Source organism: Peromyscus leucopus, chromosome 14, assembly GCF_004664715.2.
Source record: "Peromyscus leucopus breed LL Stock chromosome 14, UCI_PerLeu_2.1, whole genome shotgun sequence".
In the NCBI taxonomy this organism is placed as follows: domain Eukaryota; kingdom Metazoa; phylum Chordata; class Mammalia; order Rodentia; family Cricetidae; genus Peromyscus; species Peromyscus leucopus.
Genome location: NC_051075.1, coordinates 80,248,582 through 80,273,189, shown reverse-complemented (window position 1 = coordinate 80,273,189; position 24,608 = coordinate 80,248,582). Strand labels below are relative to the sequence as shown.

At 48.8% G+C, this 24,608-nt stretch overlaps 1 protein-coding gene across 7 annotated transcripts in view; it reads right to left on the bottom strand.

The window, feature by feature from the left end:
- The window catches only part of Pacs2 (phosphofurin acidic cluster sorting protein 2), a 64,779-nt gene that overhangs the window by 17,087 nt on the left and 23,084 nt on the right, over nucleotides 1-24,608 (bottom strand). For 5 of the 7 annotated variants that reach the window (XR_005092874.1, XM_028883666.2, XM_028883669.2 and 2 more), the window contains exons 2-9: nucleotides 15,343-15,430; nucleotides 14,002-14,091; nucleotides 11,890-12,015; nucleotides 8,949-9,111; nucleotides 8,338-8,411; nucleotides 7,928-8,008; nucleotides 6,658-6,717; nucleotides 1,419-1,576 (exon numbers count right to left, since the gene is read on the bottom strand). Coding sequence is in view for 6 of the 7 variants with exons in the window: in XM_028883666.2 (XP_028739499.1) it covers nucleotides 1,419-1,576; nucleotides 6,658-6,717; nucleotides 7,928-8,008; nucleotides 8,338-8,411; nucleotides 8,949-9,111; nucleotides 11,890-12,015; nucleotides 14,002-14,091; nucleotides 15,343-15,430 (840 nt within the window). In the remaining variant the exon portion in view is untranslated. The remainder of the gene's footprint in view (nucleotides 1-1,418; nucleotides 1,577-6,657; nucleotides 6,718-7,927; nucleotides 8,009-8,337; nucleotides 8,412-8,948; nucleotides 9,112-11,889; nucleotides 12,016-14,001; nucleotides 14,092-15,342; nucleotides 15,431-24,608) is intronic. The other 2 variants (XM_028883668.2, XM_028883671.2) reach the window with 1 other exon arrangement.

Sequence of the window (24,608 nt, the reverse complement as noted above, 5' to 3'; positions counted from 1 at the left end):
CTATCTATCTATCTATCTATCTATCTATCTATCTATCTATCTACTTATTGGCCCATGTCCCATTCTATAGCCCAAGCAACCAAGCAAGACATAGGTAGAAAAGGAAGCCAAGGCCTGAGGATGCCACCCCAGAATGAGAAGCATAAGAGATGCTGGAACTTTTATTTATTTATTTATTTATTTATTTATTTATTTATTTATTGGCTCATGTCCCATTCTATAGCCCAAGCTGCCCTTAAACTTAGTATTCCTCCTGCCTCAGTCTCAGAAATGCTAAGATTACAGGCATGTGCAACCAAGCCTAGCAGTAATGAATAATTATCCAACACTAAGAATTATGATTAATTAATTGCAAGACATAAGGAACCCAAATTTCTTGTGTGTGCTTCTCTCTACTGTCCAGGTTAAAAACTTAAAAAAAACAAAGGGTCTGTAACTTTTTGGGACATCCTGAGCTTCCCTGTTCTCAGTAGCTACAAGTCTATATACTACCTGTCCTGAGGACTAAGCCTCTCCAGGCCACACACATGTACACAGTGTACATGTGTGTGGACTGGCCTGTTTTCCTTCTTCTCTTTCTGCCCTAGGCCAGACTTGGCCAGATGTCCTCCCAGCCAAACCAAGGAGGGGCGCTGGCTGGGGCCTCTCCTCTGCTGCCTGTATAGCAGACGCCTGCAGTTTCCAGTATACCTCAAACCCGAGGACAGTGGGGGTACCCTGGGGCCACCCATTCCTCCACAGCCTGCCTCAAGGACCAAGCTCTGGCCTCACAGAGAACCTTCCTAGACGATCCCCCTTGCCACCTCCAGATGCCTGTCTGTAGTTCCCAATGCACATGCAAGCACCGTGGTCTGTTCATATGGTTACCACTCACCCTGAGAAATATTCTACCATGTGAAAAGATTACAGTGGGTCAGGAGTAGTTACATCCTCCCTCATCTGCCTTTCTACAAAGGTATCCTTTTCTCTGGGCCATCGGGAAAAAGCTACCTGGCTCTGTCCATCCACTATGACCTTAGACTCAACTCATGTTGCCTCCTCTCAGGATGTCCCTGCTGGTCTACCCTATGAGAACTGTCCAAGCCCATGGTTCCCCAGGGTTAAACATGGGTCACAATCACAGGGCAACTCAACCAACCCAAATCATTCCAGAACAATATTGCCAGGCCACTCAGAATTCCTTCTGTCTAGGCTCAAGCTTATTACAAGTGACAGTTTCAAGCTGGGCGGTGGTGGTGCACGCCTTTAATCCCAGCACTTGGGAGGCAGAGCCAGGCAGATCTCTGTGAGTTCGAGGCCAGCCTGGTCTACAGAGTGAGTTCCAGGACAGGAACCAAAGCCACACAGAGAAACCCTGTCTTGAAAAACAAACAAACAAACAAAAAAAGAAGTGGCAGTTTCAACCTGGTGTGGCTTACCTTAGCTTGGGCTTGGGGGTGCTAAGGACACTGTCATCATCGTCCATGTCAGGGCCACTGTCGCTGGGGTTCTCCACGTCCAGTGTGTCATACAGAAGATCCAGGTCCTCCTCCACCTCAGGAACATGTTCTGCAGGGTCCTGCTCCGAATCTAAAACCTACAGCAGTGCTGACATGTATGAGAGCCCCACAGGGGCCCGTGCCATGGTTTGGCTAGTAGCCGAAGGCTAGCTGACAAAGGCGGATGTGCAGGACAAGACCAAGAGGACAAACAATGCCACAGAACAACACTTACTGCCAAACATCCTGTTTTGATTGCTTTTTTCTATTTCTTTTCTGTGTGTGTGTGTGTTCACAGGATAGAAGCTAATGTCAAATATCAGGTGTGTGGCGCATGGCTTTGGTTCCAGCACTCATGAAGCAGAGGTAGGAGAATCTCTGAGTTCAAGGCCAGCCTGGTTTACAAAGCAAATTCCAGGCTGGCCAGGGCTACACAGAGAAACTCCCTTCAAAAAAATAAAACACAAACAAAAAAATCCTCCCATTTCTTTGTGCCTTATTTTTTGAGATTGGGTTTCTTGCTGAACCTGAAGATGAGTGGTGGTGGCGGCGCACGTCTTTAATCCCAGCACTTAGAAGGCAGAGACAAGTGGATCTCTGAGTTCGAGGCCAGCCTGGTCTACAGAGTGAGATCCAGAACAGCCAGGGCTACACAGAGAAACCCTGTCTCCAAAGATAAAAAAACAAACAAACAAACTCAGGCCCTCGTGCTTGTGCAGAAGTGCCTGACTCAGAGCCGCCATCTTCCCAATCCCTTTTCTTTACTACTCTGATTTAGGAACTGGGATCATCTCACAAGAACCTCGGGTGGACTCAGAGTGTGATCACCCTCCTATGTGGATAGGCTTGTCCAGGGTGTGTCAGAACACCCTGCTCACACCTTGTGAAGTGCACAGGCAGTCACACTTGGACAGCACACGAGGCCCTGTCATCATCCTCTCAACCAAGACATGAGGCTCTTCTCTCCCAGAAAGTCCTCTTGGCCTGGTAGAGTCATGGTTTTGTTTTCCCAGGCAAACCCTGATCAAAGCTGTGCTCAGTCTGAAGGTGTTTCCCACAGAGATGGTGTCAGGGTATATCTATCAAGAGAAACTGGTAAGTTTCATGTTGAAGGTACTCTAGGAAGTGATTCAAGCATGAGGGTGGAGCTCTCATGAAAATTAGTAACCACAGAAAAAGGGCTGGGGGGGATGGATTCCTTCTGTCCCCAATGTGAGGATGGACACACACACACACACACACACACACACACACACACACACACACACACACACACACACACACACACGAATGCACACACACACCATCTTTGAAGAATAGGTCTTTTCCGGACTCTGAATCTGCTGAGCCTTAATATTGGACTTCCAGCCTCCAGAACTATGAGCAAGAAATGTTGGCTACTCCATTTCCCAGTCTAAGATGATCAGCCCTAGAAGAAGGCAGAAACCAGCACAGAGGAGCAGCCACTGTATGTGGTGATGGAACAGGATGTTGGTAAAAATAAAGTAGACCCAAACTGAAAGAATATGGTTCTGGGACCTGGAGGAAAAGTCATCTATGACAAAGAAGAAAAAGCTTGGTAGATTTACAGCGTCTGGATCTGGGTATTTTATGGAAGACAGAACTTGTAAATGGCAGAACAGGGTATCTGGCAAAATAAACCTCCAATTTGGAGGGAGCCACAGTACCTCTCTCAACAGTTTACAATAAAATGCAAGGGGGGGGGGAATGAGATAAAAATCAAAAGACAACTAGATCTTACAGATTTGGAAAAGTCCCAGCTAGCCCAGGCTGTAGAGTGAAAGCAGGAACTGAAGAAATGGCTCAGTGGTTTAGTGTGTGCACTGCTCTTACAGAGGACCAGAGTTCAGCTCCCAGCCCTCAAGTCAGGCAGCTCATAACTCTTTATAACTACAGCTCAGGGAATCCAATGCCCCTTTCTGTCCTCTACGGGCACTGCAGTCATGTGCACAAACACCCACACAGATGTGCACATATGCACACAAAAATAAAGTATTTTTTAAAAATTAAGTATGTTTGGCCACAAGAAGTTTGAAGAGATCAATATGCACAGAAGGAGTGAGGACCTACTCAACAAGATGATGGGAGATGACCCAAAGATGCTTCCATGCTGAGGACCTGAGGGCAGCATGGTTTCAAGTAGTTGCTCCTGAGGCACAAAACTGTGTCCCGACAGGGCCCAGGTGAGGTCAGGCAGCAGTAACGGTCTCATAGACAGCACCGAGGCCAATCTCTGCAGCACCTGGAGGTGCCAGTTCTCCACGTCTGCAGAAATATGGTCATTTTAAATGGGTTGCCACAGGCTGTCTGTCCCAGCAGAGGCCGGAGATGGAAGCAGGGCCATGTCTGAAAGGACCCTTTCCAGTAAAGAGCAGAGAAGCCGTGGCAGTGGAGTGCTCTGAGAGGCAAACCTGCAGTCTCTGGCCACAGTGCCAGCCCAGCAGAGCCATGAGGCACAGAGCTGCTATCTGAGACACTGTAGGCTACACCCAGGGACACTGTGGGGTGCACTGCCAGGTCCTAGAGACCCAGCTCCATGTGTCCCGAGAGCAGACTATTGAACCAAAGAAGTGAGAGTAAAAGAGATTTCTACCACGTCTAAGGACCTAAATTTGATCCCTGAGTCTCACATGGTGGGATGAAAAAACAGACTCCAGCAAGTTGTCTTCTGACCTCTACACACACATGTACACACACACACACACACACACACACACACACACACACACACACACACCAGATAGATAGATAGATAGATAGATAAAATAAATGTACAAAATTTTGCCCTGCTGGGTTCTGGACTTACTAGGGAGCATTTACCCTACTCCCCCTTTCTCCTTTTAGAACAGAGTATCTGCCTTGTGCTGGCCTCATAACTTACCTTAAAAGCACATAATTTGATTTTATGCTCACACCTGGACAAGTATTGATGTAGACAGTACTTGGACACTCTAGTTTTTAAGAATTCAGTTGGCCAGGCAGTGGTGGTGCAAGCCTTTAATCCTAGCACTAGGGAGGCAGAGGCAGGTGGATCTCTGAGAGTTTGAGACCAGCCTGGTCTACAGGGTGAGTTCCAGGACAGGCTCCAAAGCTACACAGAGAAACCCTGTCTCCAAAAACAAAAACAAACAAACAAACAAAAGGAATCTGAGTTGATGCTAGAGTGAATTAAGATTTTAAGGGTTAGTGTCAACTGAAGAATGGATTAAGAAAATGTACATATACACAATGGAGTACTACTTAGCAGAGAAAAACTGAAAGCATGAAATTTGCAGGCAAATGGATGGAACTAGAAAAAGATTTTAAGGGCTAGAATGAATATATTTTGTGTGAGGGAAGGAAATGAATTTTGGGGTATAGGGGCAGAATGTTTTAATATGAATATTTGAGTTCCCTAAAATTTTTTCAGTGCTGGAACCTGCTCTGTAGACCAGGCTGGCCTTGCCTGAGAGAGCTGCCTGCCTCCGCCTCCAGATGGCTGGGATTAAAGCCATGTACCACCACCACCTAGCTTCCCTAAAATTCTTATGTTGAAACCTAACTCCCAAGGTGATTCAGTAAGAGGCAGGCCTTTGGAATAGTGCTGTTCCCATCCACTGTGTGAGGATGTGAAGATACAGCACTGTCTATGAAGATCTAGTCCTCTCCAGATAAGAATCTGCCAGCACCTTTGGCTTTTCAGTCTCCAACTATGAACAGCATTCTTTGGATGTACTTTAAAGAAAAAAAAATACATATACATATATACATATACATATATACATATATATGCAACTCGCCTGCCATTTTCTTTTTTAATTATTATTATTATTTTATGTGTATGGGTATTTTGCCTGTATATATGTCTGTAGACCACATGTGTGCCTGGTGTTGGTAGAAGCGAGAAGGAGGCATTGGATTCTCTGGAGTTATAGATGGCTTAAAGTTATCATGTGTGTGCTAGAAATTGAACTTAGATCTTCTAGAAGAGCAGTCAGCCAGTGCTCTTACTGCTGAGCTGTCTCTCCAGCCCTGTCTGTATTTTGGTCTACAGCCCCACACAGGTGAGCACACGCTCCAGGATGTGGGCTGTGAGTGGGAGTCAGTACCTGTGTGTAACTCCTAGTAACAAGGGGTGTGGAGACACATGGTGGAGTTCTGGCTAGATGGTCTTCTCACATGAATGGGAACAGCACAGAACAGATATGGAACAGATCACATGGCTTGATAACTTGCATGAATTCTTCACAAACATGGGAGATTATTCCTATCAAAATAAAAATGTTCTTTCCCTGACCAATGTCCAGGATGTTGGCTAAACTTTCCAGAGTTTAGGCTGAGTCTCAGAAGCCAGAACAAAAGCCAAGTATGACAGGTCTATTTGGAGACGCAGCCCTATCGCTTGGTAAACATGAAACTCCACGGTCATGATCCAATTTCCTCAACCTAAAAGCACGGTCCTAGGCCAGGCAGCTTCCTTGCCATGTGCACACTTTCAATTAGGCTGAGTCTGTCTCGCTACGAGATGCAGCTTCAAGATTTAGGTCCTGGAGGCTACTCCACTGAATCATGCTGGTGATGTTTCAGAGTGGATGCTGGCCCCACAGAAAGCCCTGTGGCTGAGAAGAGCCACCCTCAATACCTGCACATGTGAAGAGCAGCTGCTAGGTGTTGCTGCTAGGGCTGGATTGGGACCCTGCTGCTGTGGGGTGCGGCCCTTGCATAAATGGATGCAGAGGGTGGGTGCACACTTTGAGGACAAGCATTCAAATGTCCTCTCTCTACTGTGGGGCCAGAATCTTGACTCTGTTTGATGATTTTTCTTTTGATGAACAAACTCAATACCCAAGACTGGGGATTAGAGTAAAGCTAAGAAACCAACATTCGTGGCATGTTGGCTGCAGAACAGGCTGTGCATGGCAGGAGCTGGGGTATGGAAACTCTGTACTTTCTACTTACTTTTTCTATGAACCTGAAACTGCTCCCCAAAACAGTCTATTTATAAGAACCAGTGATTAGCCCTCTGCTCGTCCTACTACAAGCGCACCGTGACTCCGAGTTCAACAGAAACCAGTGGGTGAGCCTGGCAGGTAGAGGGCAATACCCACAGATGCTAAGTGCAGAGCCAGACCTGGCCTGGAGCTTGCTGGAGCACATCTTAGCGCCCCGGCCTACTCACCTCCTCTGACACTTTAAACCTGCGCAGTAGCGCCACCACCTTCTGCTTGAAGTTCTGCTGCTGTAAGACAAGAAGTCAAGAATCTCACGTTAGAATGAGAGGGAGGGGCTACATTCCCGGGACACAGCAAGGAACCGCACTCTGGACTCAGTGAGGGACAGGAGGGGACACAGCTCACATCTATGAAAGTGTAAACGGCATAAACGCCACGTGAATGTTCTTAGTGTTTGAAAGCACAGCCTGAGGCCAGACTCCGAAACACAGGGAAGGGGGGTGCTGATAGGCCACACCCACTGAGGGGCAACCAGGGAAGGGCACAGGGTGGCTCTGCAGTTCTAGAAGTTTCTGCAGCTCTATCCAGGCTCTCCAGCACCTTCCCACAGCTGCACCTCCCAGGAAAGGCCCTGACCTCATCTTCAGAAGGAGACTGCGCCCTGTGAGAAGCAGTCGGAGAGCACAGGGTGGACGACACCGTGGAACCTGTGTGCCAGGAGTCCAGTGAGGCTGCTCCCACTGCTGGCCGCAGCGCCTCTGCTCCAGCCACTGTTCTCCAGGGACTCTCGGCCACCCTCACAGAGCTGACCCTAACAGGGAGGGTGCGTCCTGCACGGCCCTCAGGCTGGTGCTGCCTGTATTCAGGGAAGACCCAGTTTGTATCCAGAGTGGCTTTTGTCCTGTGGCACTGTTTGCCCACAACCTCCTTTTCACATCTGTCAAAGGCTGACAGTGCTGTCCCTGGTCAGTACTGGTAAGGGACTACCCAGGCCAGCCAGTCCTACAGCCTGGTTCCGGGCCCCAGGGCCCACTGATGGTCACTGTGCAGGCTGAGAAGTCCAGTCTCTATGCTGGCAGACCAGTCTTGTCCCCCAAAAAGGAACTGGTCCCACACATGGTGAGTCTGAGTGCTGTGGTGATGGACAAAACATCACCTCAGTGGTCTACACATGCAGGTTTGTGGGCTCGAGGCAGCTATCCCAGCTTGCTCCAGACCCCAGGGCTCCATGACCATATAAAGTTGGAGTGGGGTGCGAGAGAATGGCTGCCAGAAGACAAGCCTGTCTGACTTATTATGTCTATTTTGACTAAAAACAGCCAGGTGCCTGCTAGACAAGATTCTGCCCTGAGGGCAAGTGGGAATTCTAAGAATCTTTTGGGCCATATGTCATGTGAGGCCACCTGTCCTCTAGCCCACAGCCTCCCAGTGCGCCTCCCAGCCACTGCCCACCCTCCTTGCCCTTCCCCAGTGTTAGTAAAACTAGTTTCCACCGACCCTGGTCATGGACGTCGTTCTTACTATCGAGCGCCGCTGCTTCTTGGGTTTTCCCACATCAAAGTCATCCTCATCAAGATCCTGTGTAGACATGCACAGTGCCTGAGGCCACAGCACCTGCACAGCAGGCCCACCCCATGGCAGTGTGACAGAGGCCATCACCTGGCAGTCAGCTACTAACACTCCCAAGCCTTGCAGGGCTGCCCACTGACATGTCCTAGCCCCAGGGAGGAAGCAACCAGGTGCCACACATGAGCTCCTCTGCCCTTCTCATCCCACGTGGCACTTGAGACCCACAGACCTCATATGGGCTAGCACAGGGAAGTCCCCTTCAGTCCCAAGCCGCTTATCTATAGAGATGGAAATGGAAGCTGTCAGGGGCCTCTCCCACCTCAGGCTCAAATTGTTACCTGCCCTTGTACAGCATCATCGCTGGCTTCTTGCTCAGAGGAAAAGCTCTCATACTCCTCCTCAGAGTAGTTATCTGCGGAATGAGCACACAGAAGGAAGAGTACCTTTAGATTCCACCTGATGCCATGGCAATGAGTTGGCAACAGAACATCCCCTGGGAGCAAAGGGGAGCTATAAGGTGACAGCCCCAGGTAGACCAGGGGAACTTGAGACATGAGTGCTGTGGCCCTGAGCACCAAGAGTCTAAGGACAGCAGGCCACATGGCTGTGGGGTTGGTGGAGCAAGAGAACAGGGGAAATACAGTGACCCCAGTTGTGATATTAGCAGCAGATGATGGTTGCAGAGTACCTGCCCCATACCAGAACCTGGGTGCTCAGAGCATCAAAGGTACTGCATGACAGACCCCCATGACACCTACATATTGTAGGTACACAGAACTTGTGACCGAACTTCAACAGCACACATGACTTCCCCAAAAGTTTCTAACTAGAAAGAAATCCAATAGACACATCACATCCCACCCTGCCTTCTCCAACCACACTGGGACAGCCCTCCTACACATGTGGGCAGGAAGTGGCATGAGCAGAGGAAGAAGGCACAGTGACTCACCTGTGGATTTGACCTTGGGGCCAGCCTGCATTGCACTCTCCTCGTGGTCGATGGGCTGGCTGGACAGGGAGACGATCCAGATCTCAGCCACCTTGACAGAGACCTCTTTGATGCTGCTGCAGAGGCTCAGCACCTGGCCACCCTCAGAGGGGTGCTGCATTACCTGGGGGGCATGGTTCTAGACATCAGGAGGGCTACATCCCAGAGAGCTCCAATATTCAGAAGCAACAGACACCTAGTAGAAGGCTGAGCAGGAAACCAGAGGAAGCCCAGGGACCAAGTAGATTGGCTGAGTGGGGAGGTCAGTGCCAGGCTTGGTATTTCTCTGATTACAAGCAGACAGAGGAATGCATCTATAGATCACCCAATTCTGGCACCCATGCCGCCCCTTGGAAGTCACTTAAATAGTTCCTGGCCCCCACTCACATCTCTCTACTGTTCCAGCCTGGGAACCTCAGTAGCAGCCACAGTGTGTGACTAGGGATCACCCAATCTTGGGAAACCAGATGTCTAAAGACTCGTGTACAGAAGTCAAGGAAGAATAGCTACAAACATAGGTCATGTCTGTTATGGCACAAGAAGCCCAGGCCTGGCTCACTGGAGGGCCAAGACCCTGGCTAACTGTTGTAACAAACTCAAGACAGCAGGAACCAGTACTGACCTAGATACTGTCCTGGCCCTGACACTGCCTCAGAAACAGACACAAGTAGCAGCCCTGTCCCTGACAGGGCCTCTGTACATGCACAGCTGCTCTGGGGTCATTTGATCAGACCCAAATGTTAAAATTTTATAGATAAAAAAAAAAAAAAAAAAAAAAAAAAAAAAAATTGGTACCTGGAGCCAGCAAAGATGTCTCAGCGGGTAAAGGCATTGCTGCCACGCAATGACCCGAGTTCAATCTCTAGCAGCCACATGGTGGAAGGAGAAAATCTAATGCCACAAATTGTCCTCTGACCTCCATACTCATCACACACACACACACACACACACACACACACACACACACACACACACAAATAAACATAGTAAATTTTTTAAATTGGGAACTGATTTAGGGTGACAACTCTAATCAGTGAAGAAAAGAAATTTTAAGGACATTCACATTTATTTTTACCAACATTTCAGAAAACAGGAAGACAGGCCCACAGCTCCATACCAAATACTGGGACCTTCATGTGCCAAGTACACATGGAGGACACACGGAGGAAAACCTCTCTCACTTGACTCTACGGATGCACTGAGTGCTTGGCTCCTCCCTAAGGGCGACCTCAGATTTAAGTGAGAACAGCCATCTGTTCAGAAATTAACATCTATTTCGGAAGCTGACCCCTTGCAGCACCAGGATTTGAACACAGGGGTTGAGAGACACCCAGGCTTGTATGAAACAGGAGACTGGGGGAGGTGTGTGTGTGTGTGAGTGTGCGTGTATGCGCGCGTGTGCGTGTGTGCGCGTGTGCATGCATAAGCCAGGATAAGGTGGAGTCTCTTTACCTAGAAAACCTGCTCTCTGGCCTCCTATACTGCGAGGGTAGGCAGCATGCCTGCTCTGACTACGGTAGCCTACTGTTCTCTGGGATGTCCTGAGAAAGGTTGGTCCTGCCAGGAAAGTCAGAAGCATATTCTGTACCAGTTGCTTCACCTACAAAGAACCTTTTTGGCCAGGTAGGCCCCAGGCAGACGGGCACAGACAAGGCCCTGCCAAGGGGCTTTTGCCTATCTCAATCCTGCTCTGATGCCAGCCCTTTTCCTCATGTCCCCTTAGCTTCCCTGGCCCAGAACTCCTGGCCCCTGGCTAAAGCTGGGCTTCCGGGAACATCCTGGGTTGGTGCTGGCAGGCTAGGCACAGTCCTGGGTAGTAGCAGTTCCCTCTTCAGCACCTCTGTAGCTCAGCACTCGGGAACCCTCTGGCCCACCAGGAGCTGGTGACAGTGAGTTACCACAACAAGGGGCTGAAGCCAAGTCAACCTGGGGAGCCAACTCCTCTTAACTCCCTCATTCATTTTCAAAGTTAAGGTAGCTGGAGAGAGTAAAAACAGAGGAGGGTAGCAGGAGAGGGTGAGAAGTGGGCTTTGGGGAACTGTAGTGAGTGAGGGGAGCCTTAGGAGTGACAGGACACAGAAGGCATGAAATTTTTAAAACATAGGTGCCGCAGCAGGTGTACCTTTGGGATGGTCACTCCAGCACAGCTTAGGAAATTGAAGGGCAGCCTCAGCCTAGGAGGACAAGGGAAGTTCCAAGAGACAGGATGTAGCAGGATTGGGTGCTTAGGCCAGAGCAGAGGAAGAAGAGGATGGGGCACCTGAATGCACAAGTAGCTAAGTAGGTGCTGGGCAGCCCAGAAGCCTGGGTAGTTCACGTTGGGGACAGTGCCACGATCTGGCTTGCAGCCAACCTTCCAGCCTCAGGTGGCCACCAACACAGCTGCACTTGCCCTAGACACTAGATGGAACTCCAAAAGAGGAAAGCTCTATGATGTAGAGACAAAGTGGACAATGCTGAGCTGCCTCTTCTCCCAGGCTGTTCATGTAGCTAACAGGGGTCCAGCTGCTCAGCTTAGAGGCTTCATCTGCCTAGGAGCCCACCCTGTCTCCTCAGTCTCCCCAGGAGACATGGGAATCTCTAGCTGATGTCCTGTCTGAGCTGCTAGGGCGGGATGAAGACGAAGGGGGCACCAGAGGAGCTGTGGAAGGAAGGAGTCCAGGACAGACAGCGCCAAGCACTCCTCTGGGAAGCGGAGTACACCTGGCTACAGGTACAGGAGCAGGCATGCCACGCAGCATAGGACTGGGGACCTGGGAAGTAGCTACAGAGTGGCATCCTGCCATGAGTGTGGAACCCAACCTTGTGGATTCTCTGATGACCTGGAGAATGGTCTATCAGACACATAAAAGAAATCTGTTCAGAGTGTTCTGGAGCCCTGGACACCAGCCCAGACACCTACCTCAGCCATGTTGATGGAGCCTGCAGCCAACGTTTTATAGCCCAGGATTGTTCTGTTCTTGTACCGCTTTCTGCGCTGCAGCATGATCTGGAGCTTGTTGCCTTCTCTCTTCAGGAAGTGGGGGTACTGCAGACACAAGCAAGCTTGCCTGACGCCCGGTACAGCACAGACATTAGACCACATAGTCAACAAGGTCCCTAAGGAGCACCTGCCGACACTGCTAAGGCCTTCCAGCGTCTTGGTCCTTCCAGCCCTTCGTCAGCCCACCCTCAGGAATCTGCAACGTCAGTGAGGCCACCTTCTGCTTAGTGTCAGGGATTCCACTTCCACACTAGTGGAACTTATCTGTTTTTGAGATGGGTTTACATGTTTAGGGACACCTGAAGAGAGACTGGCAGCTTCTCAGTACATAATTTCCAACACGGCCCTAAGTCTTTGGTGGTCTCCCATGTGTGGGAGTAGCTGGGTGCCTTCTGTGGGTGACCATGTGCCTTCTGTGGGTCCGTGTGCACTCCCTGGCTAAACTGCCAGGCAACAGTCCCATCTGCTGTAGGTTGCCCATGCCTAGAACCTGCACTTGTGACAGGGGCTTACTCAGTGAAAGCAGCTCCCACAGGATTCTCAGAGCTCACAACTAGAGCCTGGTGTAAGTTCTGGAAGCAGGGTTAAACTCTAGTCCCCAAGCAGGCTGGTCATCCATACACATTTCTCAGAAGCTATGGGAGCCATGTACCTGATACAGGTATATTTGGTAAATTACACTTCAATAAACTGGATTCGCTGCAGTAGTGCACAAAACCCAGAAGCAGATGATCTGGACTGACAGTCTACATTCTCCACAAGGCACTCAGAGAACTTTGAATTTAATACATTGGGTTTCCATATAGTCTTGCCAATCTTTGCTAAACAAGAAAATAAAATAACCCTGACTTGATAATATATTTGATCCTTGTGATACTTAATACTGACTGTCACCTTGAAGGATCTAGAGTCGCCTAGGAGACAGGCCCTGGTGTGCTCCAGTCAGGAGTATCTAGACCAGGCTATCCTTTGAACATACCTGTGAGGGATGTATTTAGCTTAGGTTAACTGAGGTGGAAAGACTACTCTAAATGTAAGTAGTTCCTTGGGTTCTAGGCTGGAGGAAGAGAACCGAGCATCCGCAATCACTGCCCTCTGCTTCCTGACTGCAGATGCGTTGTGACCAGCTGCCTCAAGGTCCTGCTGCCTGGGCTTTCCCACCCTGCAGCTCAAACCACAACAGAACCTCCTTAGGTTTGCTTCTGACAGGTATTTTGTCACAGCATGAAACAGCCTACACAGACCTCACTACTCCATTTTCTTTATTATGAGAGAGGGGGAAGAGTAAACCAATAAAAATTTCTAATTGTTTAAGAATAAACTTTGGGAGCTGGAGAGATGGCTCAGAGGTTAAGAGCACTGGTTGTTCTTCCAGAGGTCCTGAGTTCAATGCCCAGCAACCACATGGCTTACAACCATCTGTAATGAGATCTGGAGCCCTCTTCTGGCCTGCAGACATACATGCAAGCAGAACACGGTATACATAATAATTAAAAAAAATAATAATAAACCTTGGTTGGGTGGTGGTGGCGCACGCCTTTAATCCCAGCACTTCGGAGGCAGAGGCAGGTGAATCTCAGTAAGTTGGAGGTCAATCTGGTCTACAGAGAGAGTTCTAGGACAGTCAGAACTACACAGTGAAACCCTGTCTCAGGAAAAAAAAGAAGAAAGAAAAAGAAAGGAAGGAAGGAAAGAAGGGGAAAGGAAGGAAGGGAGAGAGAATAAACTTGATCAAGAGAAGATCAAAGTAAGAACACAGGGGGCTCTGACAGGGACATGACCAACATCCAGGACACGACAAGGAACTGATCTTGTCTCCATCACTCAGGGAATTGATGAGGAAACATGTCCCTCACCTCCAAGGAATTAACCAGGGCATATCTATCACTCAGGACACTGTGCAGAAAGTGAGTCCATCACCTCCAGGGCACTGAACAGAGTGTGCCCATCACACTGGGCACCAAGGAGGAAGAGTTCATTATCCAAAGCACTGACAAGGGAGGGTCCTCATTACCCAGGTGTCAGACTCACCTGGAGAGAGAAGGTCAGAGCCAGGTCAGTTTCCACCTGTCCACTGGGAGGCAGCACAATCTCGTGTGATCTCAGGACACGCTTGGAACCCTGGAAGAAAACACCCCTTCTGATCTAGGGCATGTTAAAGCGAACCAGCTGAGAGCATCCTTATACCAGCACTCTGAACTATGATGACAAAGGCCTCACAGTGGGGATGAGGTCTGTGTATGTATGTGAGCAGGAATGTTTGCCAGGACCCCTTAAACCTGATTCCAGTGCTGGGTTCTGCCCAGGAAATGGAAGGGGGAAAACCAAGAACAGCTCCTGCCAAAGGAGCAGTCACCAAAGCCCAGCACAGGCCACTGACGGCCTCCGTGAGGACAATGCACAGCTATGGGTGTGTGGAGCCAATAAGATATGCCGCTTAAAACACATACTGCCACAGGAACAGGAAGAGCAGGAGATGTTTAAGACAGATTCAAACGGCACAGACGACATACTGGCATAGTCTGGCACAAAGCCAAGCAGGTGGAGAACTGCCTGCGTGTTTAGATGCCAAGAACCCACAGCACCTCTAGGGAGGAGTGTCTCCCACATCTTTACCATAAACAGAAGCCAGGCCTCTCTGAATTCCAAGCACACATCTCAGGGCAAAATGGGAGGGTCCTGCATGGATGGGAGGGTTCTGTGTGAGACAGAGGAGACCCTGAATGACAGATGAAAGTCTGACCCAGGGCCAAGGCTCAGCACAACTGTTAAAATAGGTTTAGAATGTGTCCAGTGCCACAGGTAGTATGAGTGGGGTCAAACACAGGCTACTTTAGCAGGACCCAGGCACTCCCTGGCGAAGGGTCACAGGTCAGTAACACACAGTTGTCTCCCTTACACAGGCACATACAGGCCTGGTGTGAGGTTGCCTGACACCTGCCCTGCACACACCACACACCTGTGAAGGGTCATCAGCAGAGGGCCACAGGAGTTCCATGTGAGCAGCCACGAGTCAAAATCCACATCCTGTCCACTGAGAGTGGACTGGAGCCTGGCAGTCCTCAGCACAGCAAAGGCAGCCAAAGGCCCAGTGGACACATCTGGACAGCTAGGACTGCTCTCCCCAAGAAGGGTGCCATCCAAGCCCACCCAGTCACAGGCTCCTCCAGGAACCCAGGAAGGGTGGGCAAAACACCGGGGCAGGCTCTAGTCCAAAAAGCCCCACGTCCTGTTTCCTCTTCCTGTTCCTGCTTAAGCCTGTCACCCTGGGAGAGGCATGAAAGAAAGCTCTGGGTGGGTGGCTCAGTGTAGGGTGGGGGTCTTTGAGAACAGTCCAGGAACCACACTTGGGGGTGTGCAGTAAGGGCTCACCTGCATCTTGACAGCGATCACCACAGACAGGAGCTCCTTCTCCAGCTCCCGGAGCACTGCCAGTTTCTTCAGGGTCAGGCTACATAACCTGCAAGACACAGGGCTCAGCCTTGTAGCATGCTTCATAGTACACTGTGCAGCTGCCCAGAAAACTGCAGGTCTGGCTCTGTTTCGGCTACCTTTGAGCATTCCTGTGAGGGGCACCAACAGGTAGGGCTGGATGGGAGGGCTAGAGAAAAGACATCTGAATGCCAAGCATGTGAGACTGAAGAACAGGGAGGTTTCCAAAGGCCAGGGTGCTGGCACCAACAGAACACAGCGCTTAGCTGTGGAAAGACAGCCTCTCATCCCAGGCCTGGCTTCACCTCCATGAAGCAGGCATGAATTCGCCTCAACATTCTGCTCTAAGGTCTTTGAGCTACATGGAGACAAGCATTGCCTACTCAGCAACAGTCTGTTGACATGCCCAGGATCCATACAGCTGTACGAACATTTGCCAAAGAGCGAGCACATGGCCTCTGGGTCGGCTTCTGCAGAACTCTGCATGTCTGACTTCTTCCCAAGTAAGCGCACACCTTCCTGGAGTCATCTGTGCCACCCACACCTGGGCACACACTCCACCACACTACATACACATAAATGAGCCCCTGAACAACCCCTTGAAGACAAATAAGCCCACCAAAGGTGTGGACCTGCACACCTGCCTTGGCAAGCTTTCTAGAAACCTCCACAGCAATCTATACATACTGATCGCTTTCTACCTAAATCCTGCTCTATGGCACTTGCTCAATGGGGCAGCATAGTAAACATGCAGCTGTCTAAATTAAAATGGCACACGCCTCTAATTCGGCACTTTGGGAGGCAGAGGTAGATGGATCTCTTTGAGCCTAGCCTGATCCACACAGCGAGTCCCAGAGCAACTAGGGATGCAGAGAGAGACCCTGTCCCAAACAAACTAATGAATAGCACTGGCTCCCCAGCACTGCTTCACATTCAAGACAAACAAGTCCCTAGAAGTCTAGGCTGGGTCTCAAACGGTAGGCCTGGAATTCTGCTTCCACACTGAGCTACCACGGGTCCTCAGCATGACAATGAAGTAGCAAGAAGACAAGAGGGCACAGCCCTGGAGCTTGGCCTCCTCTCACATGAAAGCAACATGCTTCTGTCCTGGTGCCTGAGAACTATGTGTGGGGAAAGTGGTCCCTCAACTGCCCTTCCTACGCTGGCCACAGGAGATGTCAAGAAGCTATCTGACAGATAAACAGAAAGTGTTTATCATTTTCATGGAAAAAACAGTGATTCCACTTAAGAAGGAGCCCTCTCCATCTTGGGTTTATGACAAGACCCTCTTCTACTCCATGTTTAAGATAGGGACTCCATGTTGTTCTGTGTCTAAGATGGGGACCCCACTGGTCCTCACTGACAGGGTGACAAAGAAGAGGCTGTCTTCACTGCACTATGTTCAGAGAAGAGAAGGGACAGGCAAGGGACTCACTCACAGGATGTGCCCTGACTCAACAACAGCTGCAGGTTGGAGGCAAACACAAATATCCCAGGCAGTCTGATACCAGAGAGCCACGAGAGCTGGGCAGGAGAGAGAAGCTCAGCCATTGGTGGTGGGAGTGTATTTCAACACCTATGCTCACCAGAGCTCCTAATGGGCCATCAAGGTCAACAGCTGGGCTATGCATGCAACTCTGGGAACCTGCAGGACTTCACTCCACTATTTGGGAAACCATACAACTGAAAATTTACAAGCTATCTCTTTCTGGAATTTTCTCTGTAATATTTTTATACCACAGTAGAACTTGGAAAACTAAACTATGGGAAATGAAACTGCAGTTGAGAGGCAGCTACTGTGGCAGCAAGGCAGCTGGAAAGCCCCGCTGACCGGGGAAATGGACCTGTAAAACAGCCTCTCCAATGGACCTGTAAAACAGCCTCTCCAAGGACACGAGAGAGCCTTAGGAGTGGAATAAAAATGAAGACAACATGTCAGGATCTGTGTGAGTGTCAGCGCTTCTACTGAAGGGAGATTTCCACTGTACAAGCTAAGCTGCATTAAAAAATAAGAACTAGAAGAGGGAGGGATGGAGAGAGGGGAAGGGAGAGGGAGGAAAGGAGGAAGGGAGGGAGGGAGAGAGAGACAGAGACAGAGACAGAGAGAGCAAACTGAACACCGAGGAAGCATTAGGAAGGAAACAATAAAGATAATATCAGAAACAACTTGAAAATAGAGAAAATAAAAACCAGATGTTAGTCCTTCAGAAAGATTGAAAAAATTCATAAAACCTCCTGCTAAACAAAGATAAAAAGAAGACAGAAAATTCTCTTTATCAGGAATAAAAGAGCACTAGAGATCTCAGACACCCATTCCACAAGCAGACAAAATAAAACAACTCTTACTGCCCCCAACCTCCAAAGCTTACCGAGCCAAACTGGTAACAGGACAGAACTGGCTATTAGCAAAGTCAATGAAGCACAAATGCTCTAAAGAAGAAAACTCGGCAGATCCAGAGGCACAGACCAGCACTTGCCGAGCATGCATGAGGCCCAGGATTCCATCCCTAGCACAGGAGATACAAGCAGAAGACAGAGGGAAGCAAACAAATCTACAAACCATCTTCCAGAAAACACAAAAGGGCGAAATGCCTCAACTCAGGAGGTCAGCATTGCCTTTCTACCATCAAGACAAAAACAGCACAACAATCAAACACACTAAAGCTGGGTGTGGTCGCTGGCACTCACCCACAGTCCTGGCACTCAGGAGGCGGAGATAAGATGATCTGGGCTAGCCTGGGCTACACAGCCAGACCTTGTTGAAAGAAGATAGAAGGTGAGGAGCAGGAGAGAGGAAGGGACTAGAGAAAGCATCCTACACTAATGTCTGCCATGAACATAGATGCAAAGTTCCTCCACAGGTTATTTGCAAGCTAAATCTAGCAAGACATAAAAATATTAATTACTATACACAGCCAAGTGAGGTTTTGTTCTAGGAATAAAATGCTAGTTCAGCATTTGAAAATAATTTTAATTTACCATTTCAGCACGCTAAACAGGGTTGGGGGAAACAACAAAACAAAAAACCCACATGTACCCTCAATCAAAATGCTGTGGTTGGTTCAGTCACCTCAAGGAGCTGAGGATTAAAGGCTTGGTACCTGTGCCACTATTGGGTGGTAGAATGCTTAAGGAGGAGGACCCAGTGGTAGACACACCCTTAAAAGGGACCATGGGACCCAGGCTCTTCCTGGGTTTGTTTTGGTTTTGTTGGCAGCTATCCTGTGCGCAGCTTGCATTACACCCATGCTGCCATCATGATGTGTGCTGCCGTCATGAGGTGTGCTGCCGTCATGATGTGTGCTGCCGTCATGAGGTGTGCTGCCGTCATGAGGTGTGCTGCCGTCATGAGGTGTGCTGCCATCATGATGTGTGCTGCCGTCATGAGGTGTGCTGCCATCATGATGTGTGCTGCCGTCATGAGGTGTGCTGCCGTCATGAGGTGCCGCTTCACCACGGACTGGAAGCAATCTCTGTAACTCGGAGCCCTCTAAGCTGGTTCCTTGGGTGTTTGCTATCATTCCAGAAGTCAACTGACACAGAAAGCTGGCACCAAGTGGGGTTGCTGTGGCAACAACTGAGGATGTGGGGAGCCTCTTGGACTGTACAGGAGGAATGTGGTAGTTTGCAGGAGCAGGCTGGAAAAACTCCAGCTTACCGGGCAATTCTAACATTCACTAAAAACTCCCAGCAAGCCGGGAAGAGAAGGAACCTCTTGATCTGCTCCTATCACAGCAGCAGAGGCCTGCTTCCCTCAAGACAGGACAGAGGCTGGCCTGACGGTAGTAGAATATTATTTTAAAGTGTGTTCCTTCTGTTTATGCTGCATTTGTTTAATTCAGTGAAGCTGTGTGACTGTGTCTGTGTAAAACTCCTGATGGTCTAATAAAGAACTGGCCAATGGAAAGGCAGGAAAAAAGGACAGGTGGGGCTGGCAGGCAGAGAGTAGATATAGAAGAAAAAAATCTGGGAAGAGGGATTGAAGATCTAGGAGCCAGAGAAGGAGGAGGACATCAGGGGCCAGCCACCCAACTACACAGCAAGCCACAGAGTAAGAGTAAGATTTACAGAAGTAAGAAAATGGGAAAAGCCCAGAGGCAAAAGATAGATGCAAGCATGGGCATCTGAGTTCCATCCTCAGACTCCATGTAAAATGTCACATGCCTGTAATCACAGCACTGTGGAGGCATGGAAGAATTTTAGGGGTTCCATAGTCAGGCAGTCTATAACAACTGGTATACTCCAAGATCAATGAGAAACTGGTCTTTTAAAAAAAAAAAATCTCTCTCTCTCTCTCTCTCTCTCTCTCTCTCTCTCTCTCTCTCTCTCTCTCTCTCTCTCTCTCTCGCCAGGGGGGGGGACCTGGAGCGATGGCTCAGTGGTTAAGGGTACTAGCTTCTCTGACACCCTCTTTGAGCATTTGTGGGCACAAGGCACACATGTGGTACACAGATACACATACAGGCAAAACATCCACAACACATAAAATAAAAATTAAAAACAAAAAGAAGTGAGCAAAGTGTTTGATCTTCGACTGTGATGCAGCACAGGACGATGCTCAACACCATTAGTCACTGGTGACGTAACTACAAGTCACAATCACAAGCAGAAACTACAGCAAAGCTGCTCACAAAGAGTGGCAAACACCAACACTAGCCACTGGCTGGAGGAAGAGCAACTGGAACTGGAAATCAGTCTGTAAGTTTCCATGAAGCCACACACAGCTCTCAGCACAGCACAGCAGCCCTTGGAATTCAGCCAGGGAAAATGGGTCTGTTCACACAAAGATCCATACATGAACACTCACAACAGCTCTCTTCAACAACCTGGATGTTCTTCCCATAAACAGGAAGAAATTGCAGTCAAGGGGGCTGGAGAGATGGCTCATCAGTAAGAGCACTTGTTGCTCTCCAGAGAACTGAAATTCAATTCTCAGCACCTACATGGTGGCTTACAATCATCTATAACTCCAGTTCCAGGGACTCTGACACCCTCTTCTGGCTTCCCTGGGCACCAAGCATACACGTGGTTGATGGTGCACGGGCACACATGCAAGCAAAACACCATAACATAAAGTGAAAATAAAAACAATTTTAAAATATGTTTTAAAAAAGGAATTGCAAGTCAGTTATAGTTAACTCTCTGGGCAGGGCACCTGAGTCATCATGCTGGACAATAGAGCCTAGTGTCAGGAAGGTAGCACTGTGTCCAGCCATTCTGAAAAGCACACATCTGAAAAGACAGTGATGGCATAGGTGGACCTATGGTATATTCTAAAAAGGCATCAGGATTCAGCTAGACAGGAGGAACAAGCTGCTAACACATGGAACTTAGGAGTAAGGACATTCCTGAAAGACGACTTGTCAGTGAGGAGATGTGCACTTCAAAGGCAATGTCATCATAAAATGCAGTTCCCCTGACAGGTGGCACACGTCCACATCTGAAATTGCCAAGTATCAAGTGTCACCATCTCCTCTTTTACTGCATCCACTTAACACATGTAAGTAAAGACCCAGCTCAGGGGCTGGAAGTTGCTGGAGAAGGATCAGGGATCCCCAGAGCCCATGCAATGCCAGTGGGAGTGACAGGCACACAGTGTCCTGGAGGCAAAGACAGGGGATCCCCTGGAGCAAATGGGCTAGCTGGAGTAGCCAAATTGGTCAGCTCTGGGTTCAAATGAGACACTCTGCCTGAATATGTAAGATGAAGAGTGATCATGGAAGACACCAACATAACCTCTGGCTTCTACATGCACTTGCACAAAGGTACATGCAAAACCTACATGTGTGCGAGGAAGGAGGAGGAAGCAGCAGCAGCAGCAACCGCTCAGAATAGAATTCAAGGTCAGACTGGACCACAGTGTGAGATCCTGTCTCAAAAGAACCAGCTTGGTGCCCAATCCTGCAGAGACTTCTTTGGTTTCAGGAATAGTGTGAGCAGCAGGAATCAGAACAGCATGCATCACCATGAGTTAGCAGGTGTTCTCAGCATAAGGATGGAGGGTTTTCTTGGAGACAAAGCTCACACTAGCCCTGTGCTCACTACACTGCTTTTCCCATTGGCCTAAGGAGGTGCTGCATGTTCCCGAACTGTGCTCTACCCTTACTCTGAGGGCTGCCTTCCAAGCTAGCTGGATGACAGCTTCTCCTTTGTGGGAAGCTAGTTAAGGGTATGGACAGGTCAGCTCTGGGGAGACCTAAGCAGAGGTGACCTGTGTCGCTTTTTGGTAGCAGGCCCCTTGCTCATTCCCTTCTCTCCGCAAGGACAGACCCCAACACCAAGAATGAAGCACCACATGGCCAGCCCTGCACCAGAGAAACCTGCCACATCACATATCAAAGAAGAAAACACAGTTAACTCAGCACTTCATTTTTGACTTCCAGTTACAGAAACATTGTGGCCTGGGTAGGCATGCTACCTATAACATGAGACAATAGTCCACTGTTGGTTGGGTTGGATCTTGGTCTTATCCGACCATCTCAGGAAGGCATGTGATGGCTAGGGAGGCTGTTAAGTAAGGGATGTTTTCCTTAGCCATCAGGGAAATGCAAATCAAAGCAACTCTGAGATACCATCTCACACCGGTCAGAATGGCTAAGATCAAAAACATTGATGACAGCTTATGTTGGAGAGGATGTGGAGTAAGGGGAACACTCCTCCACTGTTGGTGGGAGTACAAACTTGTACAGCCACTTTGGAAATCATTATGGTGGTTTCTCAGAAAATTGGGAATCAATCTACCTCAAGACTCTGCAATACCACTCTTGGGCATATACCCAAAGGATGCACAATCATAGCAAAAGGACACTTGCTCAACTATGTTCATAGCAGCATTATTCATAATAGCCAGAAACTGGTAATAACCTAGATGCCCCTCAACCAAAGAATGGATAAAGAAATTGCGGTTCATTTGTGGTACAAATACACAATGGAGTATTACTAGTGGAAATAAACAATGACATTATGAAATCTGTAGGCAGATGGATGGAAATGGAAAAAAAAAAAACAAAAACATCTTGAGTGAAGTAAACCAGACATGGAAAGACAAACACAGTATGTACTCTGTAGCTGGAGTTATCTCCAGTCCCCCTGGCCGGCAGCCACTCCCGGGCAGGACTGAAGACAACTCCAGCTACAAATGGCACCCAACATGGGGCACCATTTATAGTTGAAGTTTTCCTGTGTCCACCCAGCTCCTGCATCCTTGCATTTCCAAAGCTGCTCAGACCCAAATAAACACACACAGGCTAATACTATTTAAAACTGATTGGCCAGTAGCCAGGCAGGAAGTATAGTGTAGGCAGGATAAGGAGAGAAGAGAATTCTGGAAAATGGAAGTCTGAGTCAGAAGACGCTGTCAGCCACCGCCATAAGGAGCAGGATGTAAAGTACTAGTAAGCCATGAGCCACATGGCAAGGTATAGATTTATAGAAATGGGTTAATTTAAGATATAAGAACTAGATAGCAAAAAGCCAGAGCCACATGGCCACACAGTTTATAAGTAATATAAGTCTCTGTGTGTTTACTTGGGTCCAAGTGGCCAGCCGCATGCTCGCAGGAGCTAAACAGAACCAGGAAACCTTTAGCTACAGTACTCACTCATAAGTGGATATTAGGCAAAGGATAACCAGGCTACAATCCACAGATCCAGAGAAGCTAGGTAATAAGGAGGACCCTAAAAGGGACACACATAAATCATTCTAGGAAGGGGGAATAGATAAGATCTCCTGGGTAAACTTGGAGCTGGGGTGTGTGTGTGTGTGTGAGAACATGAGGGAATGGGATGGTCAAGTTGAGGGAGGGACAGAGAAGGAGAGCAAGGAAAGAAATATCTTGATAGAGGGAGCCATTATGGGGTTAGGGAGAAACCTGGTACTAGGGAAGTTCCCAGGAATCTACGAGGATGACCCCAGCTAATACTCTAAGCAATAGTGGAGAGGGTGCCTGAACTGGCCTTCCCCTGTAATCAGATTGGTGACTTCCCTAATTGTCATCATAGACCCTTCATCCAGTAACTGATGGAAGCAGATGCAGAGGACAACAGCCAAGAACCAAAGCGAGCTCTGGGAATCCAGTTGAAGAGAGGGAGGAGGGATTATATGAGCAAGCGGGGAAGGGTCAAGATCATGATGGGGAAACCCACAGAGACCTGAGCTAGTGGGATCTCACTAACTCTGGACTGACAGCTAGGGAACTTGCATAGGACCGAACTAGGCCCTCTGAATGTGGGTGACAGTTGTGTGGTTTGATCTGTTTGTGTGTGCCCTGGCAGTGGGACCAGGATTTATCCCTAGTGCATGAACTGGCTTTTTGGAGCCCATTCCCTATGGAGGGATACCTTGCTTGGCCTTAATGCAGGAGGGAGGGGCTTGGTCCTGCCCCAACTTGGAATACCAGCCTGTGTTGACTCCCTATGGGAGGCCTTACCCTCTCTGAGGAGTGGATGGGGGATAGGGTGGGGGGAAGGTAAGGGGCAGCGGGAGGAGGGGGAATTGTGGTTGGTATATAAAATGAAAAAAAAAACAAAACCTTTTAAATAACTCCTAAAGTGACAGACCTAGGAGTCAAGGAGGCGGAGTCTCATGAGGGGTGGGAGAAGGGGAGGGGATTATAAGGAATCTGCCTGCAGCACTGCTCTTTCTGCCAGGTGAGGACACAAAACGATGGCTGATGACCCAGGAAGTGACCCCACCAGGCCCTGAATCCACCGGGGCCCCATCTTGGTTGTGTAAGTCCAGGAGGGTCAGAACTGGTTTTAAGTCTCCACCTATAGTAATCATCTAACATTAAAAACACTGAAAGTTGAGGGCTGGTGAGATGGCTCAGTGGTTAAGAGCACAGCCTGCTCTTCCAGAGGTCCCGAGTTCAATTCCCAGCAACCACATGGTGGCTCCCAACCATCTGCAATGAGATCTGGTGCCCTCTTCTGGCATGCAGGCATGCAGACAGAACAGTGTATACGTAATAAATAAGTAAATATTAAAAAACAAAACACTGAAAGTCCCTCAGCCGACAGAGACCACCTTGTCCTCAGAACGGCATGTCTATTTCATACACATTTTAGAACTAGCTTGACAGAACTTAAAAAAAAAAGTGTGGAATTTTATGAGATCAAATTTCATTTAGGGACAAGTGATACTTAATACCCCAAGTCTTTGCTTCTCTGCTTCATTCTTGAGATCTCTCCCATCAGCTTTTCTTCCTC